Source organism: Corvus brachyrhynchos, unplaced genomic scaffold (genome assembly GCF_000691975.1).
Source record: "Corvus brachyrhynchos isolate BGI_N302 unplaced genomic scaffold, ASM69197v1 scaffold59, whole genome shotgun sequence".
NCBI classification, from domain to species: Eukaryota; Metazoa; Chordata; class Aves; order Passeriformes; family Corvidae; genus Corvus; species Corvus brachyrhynchos.
In genome coordinates, this window is record NW_008246054.1 from 3,553,135 (window position 1) to 3,572,016 (window position 18,882).

Below are 18,882 nucleotides of genomic sequence, written 5' to 3' on the forward strand. Positions count from 1 at the left end.
CCCGCCGCTGGCTTGGGAGCTGGAAAAAGGTCTGAGCAGGCAGCGGATGATGGGCTGGAAAGTGCGCGTTTCGCGTGTTGTCCGTGTCCGCATGCATTTATTTGTGTATGTGTGTGTGTACCCAGCTGCTCCGCTCGTGTAAATATCCGGTGTTTACCAAACTTTTGCAAATAAATGGAAGCCCAAGGGTTCGCTGCCTAAACTTGATATGCTTTCTAGGTGTAAAAAGAAACGCAGATCCGCAGATTTATATATAGAAGTGTCACGCTATAAATAATGCTACCGATAATAAAAGTAAAACTTCAAAACTCAGCCGTCCTTCTCCTCCGTTTATACTTCTTGTTTGGGTTTGGCACCTCCCTGGGCGCTGGGGATAGAGCATTATTTGTAGCCTGCTTGGTTTCACTTTCAAACAAAGCTGTAGTGTTCGGGTCGCGGGTCTGTGTGCGTCTTTACATGGTTGGGTCTTGCAGGGTGTTAATTCAGAACGTGTTTTCCTCCGGAATTGGCTTTTGACAACGTGGAGAATGCATTCTGTAAGGCTCGGGATAAATATTCTGCGACAGTCCCAGAGCATGGATGTTCCTTTCTGTTGATTTCTTCAGGAGTCCAAAGTTACTAAAATAAACTTGTTTGGATGAGCAAATATGATGGCTTCACTAATATTTCAAGCTTTTATATGTAGGTTTTGGGCTTTTTGTTTTGTTTTGGTTTTTTTTACATCTTAAGTTCCCTGACACTGGTAAATAATAGCAGGTTAGGAGTTGGCATAATTAGCAAAGCACACCTGCTGTTCCTTGCTGGGAATAGAGAAGCATGTTTTTAATATGCTTGTTAATATTTTTAACGTGTACAGTGTACGTGAGTGTGCTGGGGGGGGTCAAATAAAACTGGAAGTTTAGTTTTAAAGCTGAAACTGATGTCTTTAGTTCACACAGTGCTAAGCCAAGGTATTAGAGGGGACTTGGTGACTACCATATGTGCTGCAGGATCTGGGTGACAAGTGCAGAATAAATATGCATCGATCAAAACAAACAAGAAGTCCCCAAAGCAGTTTGGTTGCTTTACAAGCAAAAAAAGCCATGATCTGTATTGCTTACAACTCCCCAACTGCTTGAGTGTTCTGTGAATGCAGGTCCTGCCTCCTGATCTGCAGATCACAGCGCTGGCAGACTGCTGGGTGGCTCACTTTTTTAGGACTGAAGTTTGGGGAGTTTTTTAATAATACCCTGGGAGGCTTCTGCTGAAACAGAGTAACTCCAGACCTCAAAGCCTTCCTTTTTGGAAAGAATAAATGCTAAGTTTGTGTATTTCTTTCTCTTTAGTCTGCACTGGATAAAAATACTCACTTATGCTTATTTAGTGTTTTGAGACAATGTTTAATAAAGGGTTTGGGCAGGGGGTAACAGTCTTACACAGTGTTCCACATAAGCTTGATTGCAATATTGTCTCTTCAGTGCTGAGACAGTAGCTATTCCAGTGAAAGACTTTTCAGTTGTAGTGACCTGTGCATGCAGAGTTTAAATTGAGAAAGAATGCACGTGCAATGTGAAGTGTCTGAGGGTTGTTTTCAAAACTGTCTCTGGAGTGTTAGGTCTCTTATCTTCAAATAAAAGCTAGGCTTCTGGAAATAAAACTGGTGTCATTTAAGCACCAAAGTGCTTACAAAAACTTTAGTTCTTGTCGTTTAAAAAGTATTTAGAGGAAAAGCATGTTGAAGTCTGATGTTCCAGCTCAGCAAGCGTGCTGGGCAGCCTTGTCCTTGCACTATGTGTCTTTAAAGAAGGCTGATTTTGTTATTAGTCAGTGTCTGCAAATGCAAGTGTTTCTGTGGGCTTGGTAGCTGGTTGTTTCTTTGCTCTGCTGGGTACAATGACTTAAATCACAGTTCTTAATAATCTTGCAAAAGGCCTCTTTGCCGAGTTAAGAACTGTGTGTTTAAAACTCATCTCTTAAAACGGAGTGAGTCTAATGGGGGTTTTGGTATCCTCAAACCTCACTTGCAGGCCAGGGGTCCAGCCTGCCTGACCTGAGGGTCTCTCCCTGTGAGGCTGAAGGCAGTGCACACATACAGAGCAGTTTCCCCTGGGGAAGGCTGGGGCTTCCCAGAGTTTTCCCAGGAATGTCTTTTACTTGGTGCAAGTTCCGAACGATGCTGTTTAATGTTTACCTTTTCACTTCGAGGGGAGGCACTTGTGCAGTGGGGTGTGGGTTTCCAGCCAAGCCCTGCTGCACTCCTAGAATCTCACTCCTCCTCCCGGGAGTAATCTGGGAGCCTGATCGCTCTTGTTGACAGCACAAACAACTCGGGAGTCAAATCCCTCTCCTCGGCAGCAGCTGAGTGATGTACTGAGGTCTCATATTTCAAAGGCTTAATTACTTTTACAAAATATATTACTGTGTCTCCTTTGGTAAGCTATCAGGTGCTTTCAGCACAGGCAGAGCTACACTTTGCTAAATAAATGAACAAAGAGTGTTTTGCATCTCAGCGTTGTTGATTGTTTCTCTTTAATCCTGGTTGCTCTTTCTTTGCTAATTTGCAAAATTCATTAATCCACAGTGGGTTTCCCAATCATTACCATGAGCCATATGTTTTGTTTTGTTGGATGTGGTGTTGGTTTTTTGGGGGTTTGTTTTGTTTCATTTCAATTTGCTACATTATTCTTTCGTAATAGCCCAGAACACCGTTGTGAGCAGCAGATTTCTGGGAGTTGGGAGGGAGGCATTGTATGCTGTGCTGCTCAGTGAGCTGTCAGGACATTTTGGAAGGATCTGTGCATCTCGAGCTTTTCTATTCCATACAATCTTACTGTGACATCGGGGTTGTTTTATCAGTCATTAGTGCTTGTTGGAGGTGAACAACTTTGTGTGGGGCAGCCTAACTCCTTAACCCACTTGTTGCTAAAGCCAGTGTTGGAAGGATGTAAATTCTTCTGGAGAGCAGTGCAGAAATTCTCTGTAATGTGCTGTGTTTGCTAGTAGTCCTTTTCCCATTCTTGGTAAGATACTGACTGAAGAAACTACTCACCTCTGTTTTGGATTCCTTATGTACCTTTTCAGGCCTTGGTCTCTTTTCAGCAGATGTTGTCATATTTGGAAGTAGTTCAGCAGCATGGATAACCTGGTCAGAGGAGGTCTTTTTTCTTCTTTCCTGGGAGCAGGGCTCTCTCCTCTCTACCACCAAAGACAATCTGAGGTGAAATTTCTGTGCTTGAGGGACCAATCTGGAACAAATTTCCCAGTTTGCACTGATCCCATGTACTGTCAGACTATGAGATTTAGACTCAGGTGTGTTTGACACTGGTCTGCTTTGGGAATGATCCTGTTTGCTCCTGTCTTTCCTTTAAAGAGAGAGAGGCAGGGACAGGAAAGGATTGCTGCTCCACTCTAGAAGTTTACACTTGGAGAACTTTTCCTGACACAGCTGCACTGCCATCCATGCAGAGCATGCACTGACACAGATGTACAGGCAGAGATGTTCTTTATTGTGGCTGACTCTCCTGTTATAAACAAACCCTACTTGTATTGAAGAAAATGTACATTTTTCCTTCTGGTATTTTGTCTTTTCAACTGCTCAGCTTATCCTTGTGTAACATCACAGAGGGTGCTTCTTTGGAGATCTCCCTTTCTCAGAACCCATCGATATGGCCATGCTGAGATAAATCTGTTTTCTAAAACTCTCCTGGTCCATTGGTTTGGCTATAAGCAAGTGCAGAGTTTGCAGTCCAGAGCTTTTTGCTGGGAGGGGCTGTAGGATGTAGCTGCCTTTTTGCTTACCAAGGCTGGTTTAGGACCCGCGTTGTGCTGTGAGCTGTGGGGGAAAGTGATAATCTGAGCACGTGTGTGTAAGAATTGTCTGCGTTTAGTAGAGAATGCTGTTCCTTCCTGGAGAGCATTGCTTTTTGCTGTTCCTTCCTGGAAAGCATTGCTTTTTGCTGTTCCTTCCTGGAAAGCATTGCTTTTTGCTGTTCCTTCCTGGAGAGCATTGCTTTTTGCAGCTTTTCTGTTGCTGCTACAGTTCTCTTCAGGGTCTGTGACATAATGTTGAAGTGCAGCTCTTCAGTGAAGAAAGAGGGAATTTTCCTCCCACTTTTCCCTGGAGCAAGCGCTTGCCTGAGTGGGAGTGTTATGGATCAGCCAGTGTGCTGAAAGTGTGTTCCTTTCCTGGGCTGGAACAAGCCACATGGGAATCAATTGGGATACTTGTGTCCACCCTGTCGTGGTCATATTTCCTTTGACTTGAACTTCATCCATATGCAGGAGCTCTGAGCAGCTTAGGGCTTGTGTGCTCTAAGCCGTGGGTGCTCTCAGCAGGAGCTGTGCTGGGGAGGCTGAGCTCCTCCTGTCAGGAGCCTGTCCATCGGCCCTCAGCACTGGTCCCTGGGTGTCTGAGGCAGTAGGGAGCACCTTTCCCCCTTCTCCTGAATCAGCAGCCTCCCTTCCCTGCATAGGGAGGGGTGATAGATTTTAAGATCCAAATTTTTCCCCTTTCTCAAAGACCGTTCGGGGATTTAATTCAAACTCACAAACTTGGAGAGTGGAAACTGCTTTTATGCTGTCTGAGGGAGCAACAGCAGCTTAACTATCACAGTTTGTTCACACCTCAGCTGACCTGGAACTTCCTTGCAAAGCTGAGCAAGTTTATGGATCTACCCAACCTTAGCAAAATCACTTTTCGTCGGAAGTAGTAGACCCCATAGAGCCTTTTGTACTTGTGTGGCTGTGTTTGCTTTCAGTTAACACACGGAGTTGTTCTGGGACAATGTGCTTGTTCAAACACAGGGCACTTCAATTGGTTTGGAAACAGATAAAGCCGAGCTGGTGGGAGTGTGCACAGGGGATGAGTGGTGGTCTTAAATGGGAGGGTGACTGGTGTAACAAGTGACTGCTCTGCCTGCAAAGCTGCAATAATTCCCGTGGTGTGTGGGGGCTCTTACTCTGCCCCATTAGCAGGTCTAATGTTACTGTGGCTCAGCTAACAAGCAGTATATTTATGTCATGGTAATTCAATCCCTTTCATTTCATCCTTCAGCCCCTTAAACTGTCTTGATTGTCATGTATCGATTTTGGGTGGACTTTGCATGGGAAAGGTGCAGTGCTGAATTTGTAAACCCAGAGCATGATTTAAACCAGTGGCAGCTCATCCATTTTTACTACCCTTGTAATGCTTTTTGTCCTGAAATTAATCAGTTTTCAAAATAGTAACTTTAGTAATTTAAATACATAAAAACAAATCTAAAAGTTAAGTAGGAGAAAGCGTTGGAGCACAAGAACTGTGCCAAGGTAGGTTGCTGATGAAGATATTTTCTCTAATGAATCACTTTGGTTCTGCTCTGTACAGTGAAATGCTTCAAACAAGTTAACAGACGGATCTGGGTCTGTTTATTAGAAGTCTGTCAATGTTTGCATGGAGCTGCCCCTAAGGAGAACATCTGTAGCACTTGTAAATCATATTAATAATGCTGATATATGGCCTTGCAGAACTGGTGGTGTAAGGGAGAATTGCAGTGTAGGTTATTAGCTACACAGAGCAGGAAACAACCCTTTAAAGAGGTAATACAGAGGAATTAAGTGCTATTTGCAAGGGCTCTGTATTTTATACTTTGCTCAGAGTACTTTCTGTACTTAGTTTCATTAAGAGGAGGTAATCTTCCTGTTCATGTAGCCTCTTAAACTCAGCTGGAAGTGGAATTTGACTGTATCTAAACCCCCCTCCCTAACAGGTGTTAGGACTTTTTGGGTGTTGTGGTTTATCTTTTAGAAATATGTTTAAAGAGCGCTACAGTGTGGGCAGAGGGATAAAGCAGATGGCAGTTTTAGCTTTGCACTTTCTTCCAATGACAAGGAGTGTTGTGCTTAGTAAAGAAGTTGTTTCCAGAAACCCTGGTGTTGGTATTTGAACATCCTGTAAATACAGGTTCCTTTGTGCTCTTGCTTCTTTTTTTTTTTTCTTTTTTTAAAATTTGGGGCCCCTGTAATACTGAGAAGGAGTTAGTCTATAAATGTGTGGGGAAAGGCTAATGACTTCAATTGCAGATGGCAGTGGAAATACTGATATCCTCGTTTTCCAAGTGGGGCATAACAAGCCTGCAGCCTGGGGTGTGAGAACTGTCAGCAGGCTGGTTTGTAGCAGGGGTTTTTGTAATTCTGTGCAGGTACAGCAAACGCTCGGAGATGCTCTGCCCAGCAGGGAAGTAGTTTGAGCTCTTGTGGTTTTTTCTTTCCTTTTTTTAGCCTTTTCTTCAAAAAGCTTTGTGTCCAATAATCTCTCTTTTTGGAAATCAAAGTGCAGAGAAAGAAACAATCGTGACAAAACCTGTTGTAGAAAGGCTCTGTGCCATTTATTCACTGTATGCTGAATCAAACAGAGCGAGTTTGAGGGTTTTCCTTATGCTGTAAAAGTATACAGAGCACTGTATGCTGATTAAAAAGGGGAAGGGCTGACTTTTTCAGGACACAAATGTTTAACTGTGCAGATCACATCCTTTAAAAAGCAGAAAACGAGGGTGTAGATGTACAATAATCCCATTAGGAGTTCTGGACCCTGTGTGGGTGTTGCCACGTTCTGCATTACTGGGTGTACCTAAATGCTGCTGCTGTGCACGTATTGGCTGAAACTTGGGTCAGGGCCAGAGTGTGGGGGGGGTTTTGTTCTTATTTCAGTTAGCTTGGTTGTTTTTTAATAATTTAACTGAAATACGGTGTGTTGACCTGAAACTGGCAAAAGTGTTTGCTGGAGTCACAGGATGAATTGTCAGGAGTGTCACTTGTTGGACAAATCATGCTTTGGAGAAGGAATAGGAGAAACATGGGAAATCGGGAGACAGAGCCTCAAAGGAGATGGGTTATGGTGCTTTAGGCTGTAGTTCAGAAAAGCAGACTGGGTGTGATCCAGCATTTAACAGCAGCCTGTGGTCAATCACATTTTCAAACTGCACAAAATAGGGAGCTTTCACTTCTGTCTCCTCACTCCCTTCATCCCTCCTTTCTTTTCCTGACTTTGTTTCTGTTTTGCTTTCTCCCAGAGGGTGTCGGTTAGCTGCCTGTTTCCTCTTGCAGTTTATCTGCTCAGTAGTGTTTATATCTGTTTCTATCCACCAATTTTGTTTCCTGAAGGAATACAAGCAGAACCAGCCCCAGGCTGACTTCTGCTGAAGCCACTGGGTATCAGGTTAAGACTATTCAGCATTATCATCCAGTACTAAAATGATTAACAGCCTCAGCCTGCTGCTTGTCACTGGGGTGGAGTGTCCGGGATGGACCTGTTGCTCCTGCACTTTTAGCTGGGTGGTTTCTTCTCAACAGCTCTCAGCAAGTGAGATTTTCTGCTTTTGCTCCATGTGCTGTGGCAGCTCCATTGTGTGATGGCTGGGCAAGCAGGAATTCAGAGATTCCCTGCCCCTGAGATCTGTTACAAGCAAGTTCAGGCTGAAGGAACATCAGCTTGTCACACAGTTTGTCTCCCACTTTCAGAGCAGTTGGTGATGCTGACATGAAGGATGCTTAGAAAGGGTGACAGTGGTTCAAACCAAAGCAAAGAAATGGATTTGTAGTTCTGGTTGTTCTTGGAGTATGGATTTGAATGCGAAAACAGGGGTGAGTAGAGGTGGAGCAGTAGATTTGGTCCTTCTGTGAAGCTTAAAGCGATAGTAATTCCAGAAACACAGAGAGGTGGAATAACAAAGAAGGCATCCAGCAGACAGCATGTGTGCCAGTTCTGAATCTGCAGAATTGCCCAGCCTACAGAAGTTGTGACTGAGTCTGTGGAGTCTTTTGCCATGTCCATCAGCAAGGCTTGAATTTGGGATCACCAAACTTTTTTTCCCCTCCTTGGCCAACTTTCCTGTAAACATGGAGATTCCTCTTCTTGATTAGGTTGCGATTTCTTTTTGTGCCGTTTTAGGAAACGTGATGGAAGAGAACAGAATCTCCATGCTCCTGCACCCCTTGCCCTTGTACAGTGGGATTTCTCTGGCTAGGATCCCATTCTGCAGCATTGCTGCAGGGAGAGGATGCTTCTCCAGGGCTGGGTGGCACTGACCTCCCCCAGCTCTCACAGCTGTTGAAACTGAGACAGTGTCAGCACCCACATGTCTGATCAGTCTGACAAGAATCTCCAGCCCCAGATATGCAGCACTGAACCTCCATTGTCATTTTACCTCTCTATAACAGGCAGCTGGAAAAGGAATTAACTCAGAGAAACCACAAAGTGTGGCGAGCTTAAGTTTGTTCCTCTCTGTGCTTAAATCTTCCTTAGAAAGAGGTTTATCTTGATTGACCAATTAGTTGTACCTTGCAGGTGATAAGTCTGCAAAACCCTCTGTGGTGAGGTGCTGAGCCACAGAGACCTTGCAGCTTATTGAGAGGGGAAAGTTGCTGAGCACTTTGCAGGATCAGGCTTGAAGTGGTTCCTCAATCCCAGAGGACTGGGCTGCTGGCTGTGTTGTGGTTTGTTCTGTACTTCCAGAGTGCCCTCAGCCAAGTTCCTGCCTCCCCGAGCTCTCCTGCCCCCCCATCCTGCTCCTGACATGTTGAGAGTGTGGATGGTATGTGGCCATGTGCCAGCACCTTCCCAGCACTTCCTTTTTGCCTGATGTCCCAGGCTGCAGGGCTGCTGCTGCACGTGGGCTTTTGGGGGACTGCAGCCACCCCTACAAATGGTAGAAGTTGCCAAATAAGTGTGCAGTGCACTGGATAAGAGAGGAAATCTGCTCTGAAGCAGGATCTTTTCCGTGTAACTTTTGGGTGTCTGGTTTCTCCCTGGCTCTGCCCCCCATTAGGTGTTGTGGGTTCAGCCCTGTGGGTCACACAAGGTAATTCCATTGCATCTCCACCTTGCCCCTCTGGGGAAAAATGGGATGAGCAGAGTCTGCCCAGACATGTGGTTATCCCAAACACTTCACTTGCTATGCCAAATCTTTCTTATGTAAAAGCCCAACAATTTTTTTTTCTATTGCCATAAAGGTGTAATTTGTGTATCTTGTGAGAGGCACAACCACGAGCATTTTCCTGTAAAGCACCTACTCATTCCCATCCTGTTGATTTGGATGTGCAAGCCACCAGCTGCTCCAAGTACTCTGGAACCTGTTCATAGATCTTATTTATTACAGCTAAGCATTTGTTAACTTTTTCATGATAGGCCACCCAGTTAATTTGCTGAAGTACCTCCTGGCTGATTTTTTGCAAGTGCAGTTCAGCTTATCTCAGTCCAGACCTTACTGCGGAGTCAGGTCTCAAAGCTGGATAAATTCCTTCAGTCAGGAATCCAACACAGAGCAAGCTCTGTACCCACTCACTTCTCCTTCCTCCTGTAGCCTTTTTAACAAAACTCTGTAACTCAGGAGCTTGTACAAAACCAACATAGTCTGAGTTGAAATTTGCTGCCTCCATGTTTCCAGGGGACCACAAAAAGCAGGCCTGGAAGAGATGTCCAGAGGTCATTCTGTCCTCCCCAATGCAAAGAAAGGTCAACCGTGCCTAATTCATTACTGAGATTCTTAAAACTGTTTTTAAAACCAAATTCAAAGCTATGAAAATGAACTTGGTTTAGTGAGAAACATCACTCCCTGCACTTGAAACTGCAGCCTTTAGAAAGCAGTCAAGCCCCATTTGATTTCTGTGTGACATGCAGCTAAATTCCTGCTCAGACTTGATCAGAAGGTGCTTCCTGTGGCATTGGTGACTTGGAGGAGAGAAATACTCTGGCTTCTGATTATCAGAAAGTCCATCACTTTATTTGAGGTCCCTAAGTGTTCATAAGTCTCCAGTGCTTTTATTAAAGTGACTTTCGGGTACTTCTGGGTTTGAAGTCAGCTTGTCAGAGATCTTACAGCAGCGTGATTTGCAGGGAGCACTGAGTAGGCATCAAAACTGAAGACCCTTGAAATTACCAGTTACTCCTGGCTGATTCTTACCTACTGGTTAGGAACCCACAGGCTCCTTACTAAGGAAACACCTGCTCTTATAATAGCCAAGGAGAGACCAAGGGTGGGAAAGTCATCTGCATAATCTGATGAGCATTAAACCAACCAAGTCAAAAGCCAAGGAACTGACTTAATCTGCTGTGATCTTTTCCCCTCCCTCATGCAGAGGTGAGCTCAGGACACAGTTGCATCTCCCAGTCTCAGGATGTTATTAGGGCGGTGCTCAAAATAATATGCATGAAAAGCAAATCTCTGATGTGTGGAATTAATGATTTGGGAGACAGCAAGGATGGCTGAATGGACTTTCAGAGTGCTGCAGTGTGCCATAGGGGCACCACAAGCCAAATTCCCAGCTCCTGCAGTGAAGCCGAGTGTAAATGCCTCATCCTGGTGTCTTGAGGGGGTGGCAGATTGTGTGTAGTGTGTCTGTCTGTCAGGCCAGGGCTGGCTGATAAAGCAACTCGTCTGCCTCAAGTCTTGCTCTCAAATTGCACATCCCTTGAGTTTAAAGACAGCATCCCTGCTGACATGTTAGTAGGTACTGAGAGCTGCCTGAAGTTGTTTCTGTGTGCGGCTGGGAAGGGAAAGGGAGGAAAAGGAGGCATCCACCAGGTTTATTTCCTTCTGAGGAGACTAGAGGAGTGCTGGTGTAGCCCTTACTTTCCACAGCCATAGAATGAAATGGGTACAACTCTCATTAATAACCTTATCTGACTTGGAGGTTGTATGGAGGTTTAGTAGTGCTAAACCTCTCCTGCAGAGAGAGTCTGAGCAAGACAACCAAGGTTGGGCTGCTCCTCTGACCAAAATTCCAACTGTTGGGAAAAAACAGACTGAGAAACTGCTTTGGAGGCTGCAAGGAGCCGATGTGGGGAAGCAATGCTTGGAGCAGCAGCTTGGAGGACACTGCTCTGACTGCCCAGCTGTCAAATTTTGGGTCCGGCTGCTGACTGGGTGGCTCTGGGCAAGTCACCTCACTGTGGTGTAAAGTGTGAGTTGAGAGCAGCAGCCCTTGGAGGAAGGAACAGGGCTTTGTGTGTGCAGAGGGTGAAGTACCAAGGGACCTTGGTCTGTGCCCAGCCTCTGTGTGCTACTGTAATGTAAATAATAACGTGCAGATAACAACGAGGTCAAGGAACATCTCTCAGACATGATAATTTTCCCTGATGGGAAGATTTATGTGGCTGTTTCTGGCTGGGCTGGAATTGTGCCAGATTTTGATCAGTGTCCAAGTAACCACGCAGAAATACTCTACCGGGGGGGGAAAAAACCAAGGAGTTGTTGGACTGCCAGGCTGACATAAAGCTTGCTGTAACTTTGCAATCAAAACAAACACCATCGGGTCCTGCACGGGAGCAAAGCATCCGTTAAATGTTGGGCACTGCCAAAGGAAGTGGCAGAGCCGTTGGCTGGAGCAGCAGGAGTGCTGGCACCCTGCACGCTTCATGGGGCTTCAGAGCTGCTTTTAAAATAGTCCCCACCACTGCAGACAGTAAAATGTTATCCTGCTAGTGCAGGGAATTATTTACATGTTTTCTCCGTGCCAACTGTCTCTCCACTGACTGACCCCATGCAAGAGACTCAATGGAAGAAAAGTTTTTAAAAAAAGAATTCATCCAATCTAGCTGGATTTTTCGATGCCTGGTTTGCCACACTGAGGTTGCAACTTAGCACAAAAGGGCTTAAACTCCAGAGAAGCAAGGTTTCTTTGAGGTTTTGGGTTTTGCTTTTAATTACTATCTCAGACTAAATAAGAACGAGAAGTGTTCGCTCTTCATGTATGACAGCACTTAAGGGTGTATTTTAAATTTGCAATATCAAAACTACTTGTGCAGACAGAGAAATCAAGAACAGCTCCTGCTACTTGAACATTACAGGCCTGAGGAACAGGATAAGTGGTGATTTAAAAATTAAAATTTAAGAAGTTACTACTGCAGGGCTAAGAGAAGTCTCACCTTAGCCCCTCACTGGAAGGTGCACGTGATGTCTGGTTTTGGTAGTCTTTGCTCCAGGCTAGTACAGTACCTCGAACAGTGATGTCCTGGGTCACTGTCCCTAATAGTTGAAATATTTATTGATACCAGTGCAGTTTTGGTAGGTGCTGGAGAGCTTAGACAAGAGCTGTGTAGTTCAGTTCTGCCTGTAGTTATGGGACAATTTGTAGAAGCTTGCTTGTTTTTTGTCTGTGGATCTACTAAAGTGTCCTCTTGGATGATTTGTCTGGCAATTTGGGATGTCAGATGGTCAGGGCCCTCACTTACCTCAATAAATGATGTCTCACATGGAATAGATTTCTCAGGCATTAATTTATCTTTGATTCAAAGTCATTGCCTTTTGGACATTTTCAAAGCATTTTCACCCTCATCTTCCAGATTCCTTGTAATCCTGCTTTTTACATTCTTAAAAATGATACCATTTTGAATCTTTAAAGGTAAAGGAATGGCTGTAGAAACAAATTTTTAGTTTTGAAGATTACAAAGTGATCCAGTATCAAAGCAGCTTCCCCAGCAAAGGGTGAGGAAGCTGCTGGACCAAGAGTTAAAGGTGCAGTGAGGCACAGGCACATGAAAGCTTTATTTATGGCAGGACAGTACTTCCAGTGCTGCCAGACAGTCCAGGTAGCTATTTCTGTCTTCTGCAGGATCCAGCAGTTCAATGCCAGTGCTGCTGGGAGGTTTGTAGCCACTTTTGGGTGTAAAAACCAGTGAGGTGGAGCATGGAAATTAAAGAGGAGCAAGGAACTGACCAAGTTGGCTGTCATGGTTCTGCCCTTCCTTCTTTTGGTAATGTTCTTAATTAAAATCCTTTCTGAGTTGTGTCACTGATGACTGTTCCATCATTTATGTAGACTGTACAAGCCTTGTTTAAGCTCAAGGATCAGAATGGCCTTGTGGAGAGGCAGTGCCTGTCCCAGAGAGTTTTCTCTGCTGGGTGGGGACAGAAAAGTGCTCCCACTATCTCCATGGCACAGATGAGGAGCTGTGGGGTGAAGATTCTGGAAGCCTTGGCTAAGGTCAGGGAGAAAGTCTGAGAGAGGTAGGAGCTATGGATCTGTGGTTTGTTGAATTACAGTTCTGGGATTTAATACAAATTAATTAAAAATCCTTATCAAATTGGAGTTTGAGAGGTAGGACATCAGAAAATTCAAATGAAAAGAGAATCATATTTAGCCTCAGGTTATTTAAAGGGAAGACTTAAGTTATACTGCATAGTTTCAAACTTGTGACCCAAATGCTCACTAGCAGTAGGAATTGTTCTCTGTGGGTGTTTTATTTCCCCTCAATCCTTGCACTGGATTCAGTTTGTTAATCAAGAAGACAACGAACAAAATGCTTCAGTGGTGGTCACTGGGGGCCTGCAGCCAGCATTGCAGACTCTGGGATGATGGATGTTGCTCAGAAACCTGAATCCATGCAGGGAGCTCCCCGGAAGGAGACTGAGTGAAACTTCCTAATTATCTTTTTGTTGTTGTTTTTAATTCTTTGTCTATTTATCCCCCTTGATCTGAAGATTGAATTTTGCAATATTTCTGCTGCTGCTTTGACTTGATGGAACACCAGGAGAAAATGCTTCCCCAGTGTCTTCCAAATCTGAAATCCCAAGTAACATTCTAGTTTCGAAATCCCTTCTCCAGAGGATGCCAGCGGCTCTTTTGTCTGCTTGGTGATCACCCTGCCTGTCACCAGCAGCATGATCAGATGAGAGACCATCCTTTTTGAACTAAGCTGGGCTCCTGAGTTATCAAAGAACAGGGACCAGAAGCCTGGTTTTGGATCTATACTTAAATCCGTGGCACAAGAGAGTCCTGCAGTCATTTTTCTACATCCTTGGAGTATAGTGGGTGTTGTGAACAAATGGTGGCACCATCATAACTGGACTTGCACAAATAATCACATGTATTCACACAGGGGTCTGGGTTAGGTTTTTAACAGTTCCCTCCCTCTACGCTGCAGATCTGTTTGTTTGTGCATAGCTATTTTGGTAAAATTCCCCCAAGTTAGGTATGTGTTTACTTTTTGCCTTCATCTAATCAGCAGCTCACAGGGTAAGTTGATGTTCTATATTTAGTCCAGATATTCAGTAGAGATGATTAGGGCTGTATCAAAGCAGAGGTTTTTGAGTTTTTCCTAGGATGTCTCTCTGCTTTTTCCTTCCTGTGTTGCTGCAGCTTCTGTCCTTGCTCGTGTTTCTCTGTTCAACCAAGAAGCATATGTCAGAGTATTTGTATGGCTTTCTAAGCGTATTTGAAATAATTTGCCTCTAGAAAGTGATTGTGGTCTGTTTGCCGTGAGAAGAGTAGCTGCAGTCCTGATGTGAGTTGAAATATCCAATGTTTATGGAAGATGACATAGCAAAGCTGTTTACCATATGCTACACAAGGCACAGTGATACTGGGCTATTTTTACCTCTGCAGTTTGCAGGGGAAAACCAGAATACAATAATGCAATTTATGTATTCTCCTCTGTTTCAAATGTGCCTTTGAAAGAGAACATGACAGCACTCTCTGAACCAGGTCATGGGTATAACACCAGTTATTATTTGAGCCTGGATCTCAAAACTGTGGTACAAAACTGGGCTCAAAACCACTCAGGTGCATGCAGTAAGAGGCAGAGTAAGACATTTATGAGATTCAAAGCGCAGATCACTTCAAGTTAGGCTGTTTGTGGTGACACCTTTCACTCACAGCAGTTCACAGCATCTTCCTCTGCCCCTTCTTGCATTTCCCTGGATCGAGGTCCTCTGGCAGCTGTCGTCTGCTCTTCGTTGTGGGATTTCAGACTACCCATTGCACCAGAGCAGAGCCTTGTGAGCTGACTCAGTGCCAGGCAGCATGGGTCTCGAGACAATGCAGTTCAGTTTACACGGAGCTGGAAGCTATGGATTTAGCAGCTTGCGTCAGTGCATTCATGGAAGTCTGCATTACATCTTAACTGTATTCCCTGACCATATTCTTAGGTTGCCCTGAGTGTTTTCTTGACATGAAGATGCTCTCTGAGCCAGCTAAGGCAAGAACTAGTCCCATGAAGTTTGCCATCTCTCTGCAGGCTTTGAATTTGGGAATTGCTGTTCCACTGTCTCTCAGGTCTTGAACTGTGCCCATCAAGATAAACTGTGTTTCAGGCATGCAGCCCATGGGGTAAAGAGCCTGAGTTTGAGTACTGTCCATAGAAGAAGTGTCTCAATCTGCCTGCTTCAAAAATCCATATTTACACCCTATTCTCTCTCTCTCTCTCTCTCTCTCCCTCCCTCTCTCTCTCTCTCTCTCCAGTTTGCTCTAGGTTGTATGGTTGCACCCTGGAAATGGGATGTCAGTCCCATTCAGGGAGCATAAAGGAAGAGAGAACACCTCCCCGTTGCTGCTGCAGTGACAGCGAGTGAGAGCCCGAGCAGGAAGATGTCGACGGTCACGTCAGCAATCCAGGCTCCTCAGGGCCCTGTGAATCCGCCGCCTCCGGAGGTGACTAATCCCAATAAACCTGGCCGGAAGACCAACCAACTGCAATATATGCAAAATGTTGTGGTGAAGACCTTGTGGAAGCATCAGTTTGCTTGGCCTTTCTACCAGCCTGTTGATGCAATTAAACTGAATTTGCCGGTACGTACCTGTCACCTTCTCAGTGGTGCCTTCCTAGGAAGCTTTGTGGTTTTGGGATCAGTTTTTGGGATTGCTTAGAGTGCAAATATTGGTGCCTGGGATGGTGTTGGGCTCAGCCAGTGGCTTCATGTGCAGTAAGAGAAGCTTTAGTTCTCTAATCCAGAACAAGAAAATGACACTGCACAGCCCTGCAGCATCCCCAGACTAATCACAGCCTCTGCAGGTGCTCCAGACCAGCCCAGGGAGAAACTGGGTTAACAGGTGGAAACCTTTTAAAGGCCTAAATGCTCTTAAAATAAGAGACTGAAACTTTGAGCACAGTTTTAGCCAGCTCTGGTAAACTTCTGTAAGTGCCAGAGGCAGCTTTTTAAAAAGGGAGGCAGAAATGCTGATTCCCAGCATGAAGGTTGTGTGCTTTGGAGTCAGGTTCATAATAATGGTAAGACTAAAAAGATACAAATTAGAAAACAAATTAATATATATTTTTACATTTACAATTTCCACAAAATTTCGGTGGTGTTTTTTAGGAGGGGGGATGAGGAGAAAGCAGGGATTAGAGGGAGACGTGAACAAAATCACATTAGAGGGAGATGTGACTCAGGAGATGTAACATCTTTCCTTTTTTTCCAACAGGATTATCACAAAATAATAAAAAACCCCATGGACATGGGGACGATCAAGAAGCGTCTGGAACACAACTATTACTGGAGTGCCAGTGAATGTATGCAGGATTTCAACACCATGTTTACAAACTGTTACATTTATAACAAGGTAAAAAAGACCAGAAGAGGCTTTAGAAAAGACCCCCCTACCCCTGTTACTGTGCAGGTTTTGAACAGGGTCAGCTCCGGGCCCTCCTTGCAAGAATTTGAAATGCCACTAATTGCAGCCATGTTACTTGAAATGCACAAAGCTGTCTTTGTGCTGCCTCTTTCTTCCCCCAGACTAGTTAAAATGGCAAATATGCCTTTTAATTATAGGTAGATTTCTGTTCTGGGGTTATGCAGCAAGTTTTTACTCCTTTTATTTTCAGTTAGGAGTTCTCTGGGACGAGCTATACTTTATGCAGCGCTCTGCAGGTGTTTGGAGGTGCTTTGGTGCTGTGTGTTACTGTCTGGCACTAAATAGTATCTGTTAGCAGCAGAAAGGAGTTCGGGAATCATAACTCTGTTCTTTGACTCTGTGTCCATATATATGTTCATACTTACACACATTTAGATTGCTTATTATTATTATTATTACTACTATTAGTATTTTGGGTTTGGCTTGTTTGCTGTTTTGTTAGGTTGTTTGTCATCACTGACCCTGACTGGAGAACAGCTGAAATAAACTAATTAATTAGTTTGAGCCACAGAATGTGTGTTTAGACTCTTCCCTTAGACCTGCTGGCAAGCAGGGAAGGACAGCTCATCCGTTCCAGTTTGCTGCTTCCACACTGCTGTACAGGATGCTGGTTTATCAGGCTCCTACCGAAGTCCTGATAATTCTCTGGATGCAGCACACTTAGGAGCTGTAATAATTGCATGCTAGAGCAGGAGAGTGGCAAGCAGGGAGGGAGAAGAGCTAATCTGTTTATTGTCAGAGTTGGAATATCGTAATTTATTTGAAGGGCATCAGTGTTTTCTAAGCCTGATCTTCAACCTCGCTGCTTCAGATACATGAATGATACAACAAAGGCTCATATTCTTCTTTGTGCAGCCCACAGATGACATTGTTCTCATGGCCCAAGCCCTGGAGAAGATATTTCTGCAGAAGGTTGCCCAGATGCCTCAGGAGGAGGTGGAATTGCTACCCCCAGTTCCTAAAGGCAAAGGTCGCAAACCCTCAGCAGGCACACAGAGCGCAGGTACGGACCCCATCCAGGGACAGGGAATGTTGGGAGCTGTTCCTGAGGCCTGACCCACCTTCCAAGCTGCTGGACTTTTCAGATGGTGAAGAGGCTGGGAAGGGAGAGCGTGGTCTCACAGTTAAAGCCATGAGGAGGAAGGTGTGAGATGCCTGGGTGATGTTCACTCAGGGTTTCAGGGCTCGTCTGTCTCAAGGCCACTCTGCATTTGCCACACAGATCTTGCCGTCTGTGCCTTGCCCATCCATGCAGCACTTCAGTGAGGGAGGGCAGTGCTGTTGCTTCTCTATGCAAAGAAGAAACCAAGGCAAGAAAAGACAAGGTAGTCAGAAATGCCAGTTTGCTGCCAGTGCCAGACCATGGCATGGAAAGTCTTTACAGATTCGGGTTTATACCGCTCACCCTGGGTCCTGGCAGAAATCTGACACAGCAGAGACTTGGACTCAAATTTTGCTAATCCCCTAAACCCTGTATACTTTTCTTTTGCATGCATGGTTACAACATCATAGAATTAAAGGATTTATTAAGCCATTGCAAAAGGCTATGTAGACCATTGCATATCAGTGGAAAGTAAGTTTAGTTCAGCTTACCTAGAACTGATTGTAAATGGATTTAGGACTAAAATGTCCAAGCATGCTAAAACAGTTCATAAAGGAGCTTGTGTGGGCTGAGTTAAATGATTGCAGGGTTGTTTTTTTTTTCTCTAAACAAGGTCTGATTGTTGCTCTGGGAAAGTCAATTGTTCCTCTGTTTTCCCACATTTCAGGTGCTAAATGGGGCTATAACTCTATCCAAGCTCAGAGAAATTAATAATGATGTATCTTTTCAACATCCTTTGATAAAACATAGAAAAAGGGACTGCTGCTCTGGTTATTGGGTAGTAGGTTTGTCTCCCTTTAATGTTACACCAGTAGGCAGGTTTCTAGCAGTGCAGGTGTAGCATCACAGACATTGAGGCCATCAGGAGACTTAAGCTCTACTGAGAGTCACAGAATCATAAAATATGGAGTTGGAAGGGACCCACAGGAATCATTGAGCCCAACTCCTGTCCCTGAACAGGACAACCCCAAGAATCCCCCCTTTGCACTTGTGGCAAATCTGGAGTGCTTTGGGCTCCTGGGTGTTCAGGTGCCTTAGGGCAGTGGTTGTTGCCATTTGCATGGTATGAACACCTTCCACTGTCCCATCTCCTTGAGCTCCTGCTCTTTTGCTGAGCTCAGTGCAGCTCTGGGAGCATCAGAGAGGTGAAGACTGTCCCAGAGCAACACACACTCCACGTGAAAACCTGGAATTATTTTGCATGTGGCTGACCTAAACTCGTGGTGCAAGGACTTAGATCAGAGATTCCTCATTTTTGTTGCACCCTGGTTAACAGCACCGAGCAAATCACACCGTGTCCTTTGTGCTCTCCCCGTGGCCCTGGCCTGGGAGCCCTTCAGCATCAGTTTGCTCCCAGCTCGCTCCCAGCTCTAACCACCAGCGCCTTTCCCCTCTCGTTTGAAAGGAGCGCAGCAAGC

At 44.8% G+C, this 18,882-nt stretch overlaps 1 protein-coding gene across 1 annotated transcript in view; it reads left to right on the forward strand.

Moving 5' to 3' along the window:
- The window catches only part of BRD3 (bromodomain containing 3), a 35,755-nt gene that overhangs the window by 968 nt on the left and 15,905 nt on the right, over positions 1–18,882 (forward strand). Inside the window, exons 2-5 of the mRNA XM_017745404.1 lie at positions 15,193–15,519; positions 16,153–16,290; positions 17,218–17,365; positions 18,870–18,876. Coding sequence (XP_017600893.1) covers positions 15,319–15,519; positions 16,153–16,290; positions 17,218–17,365; positions 18,870–18,876 — 494 coding nt within the window. The 5' untranslated portion in view covers positions 15,193–15,318. The remainder of the gene's footprint in view (positions 1–15,192; positions 15,520–16,152; positions 16,291–17,217; positions 17,366–18,869; positions 18,877–18,882) is intronic.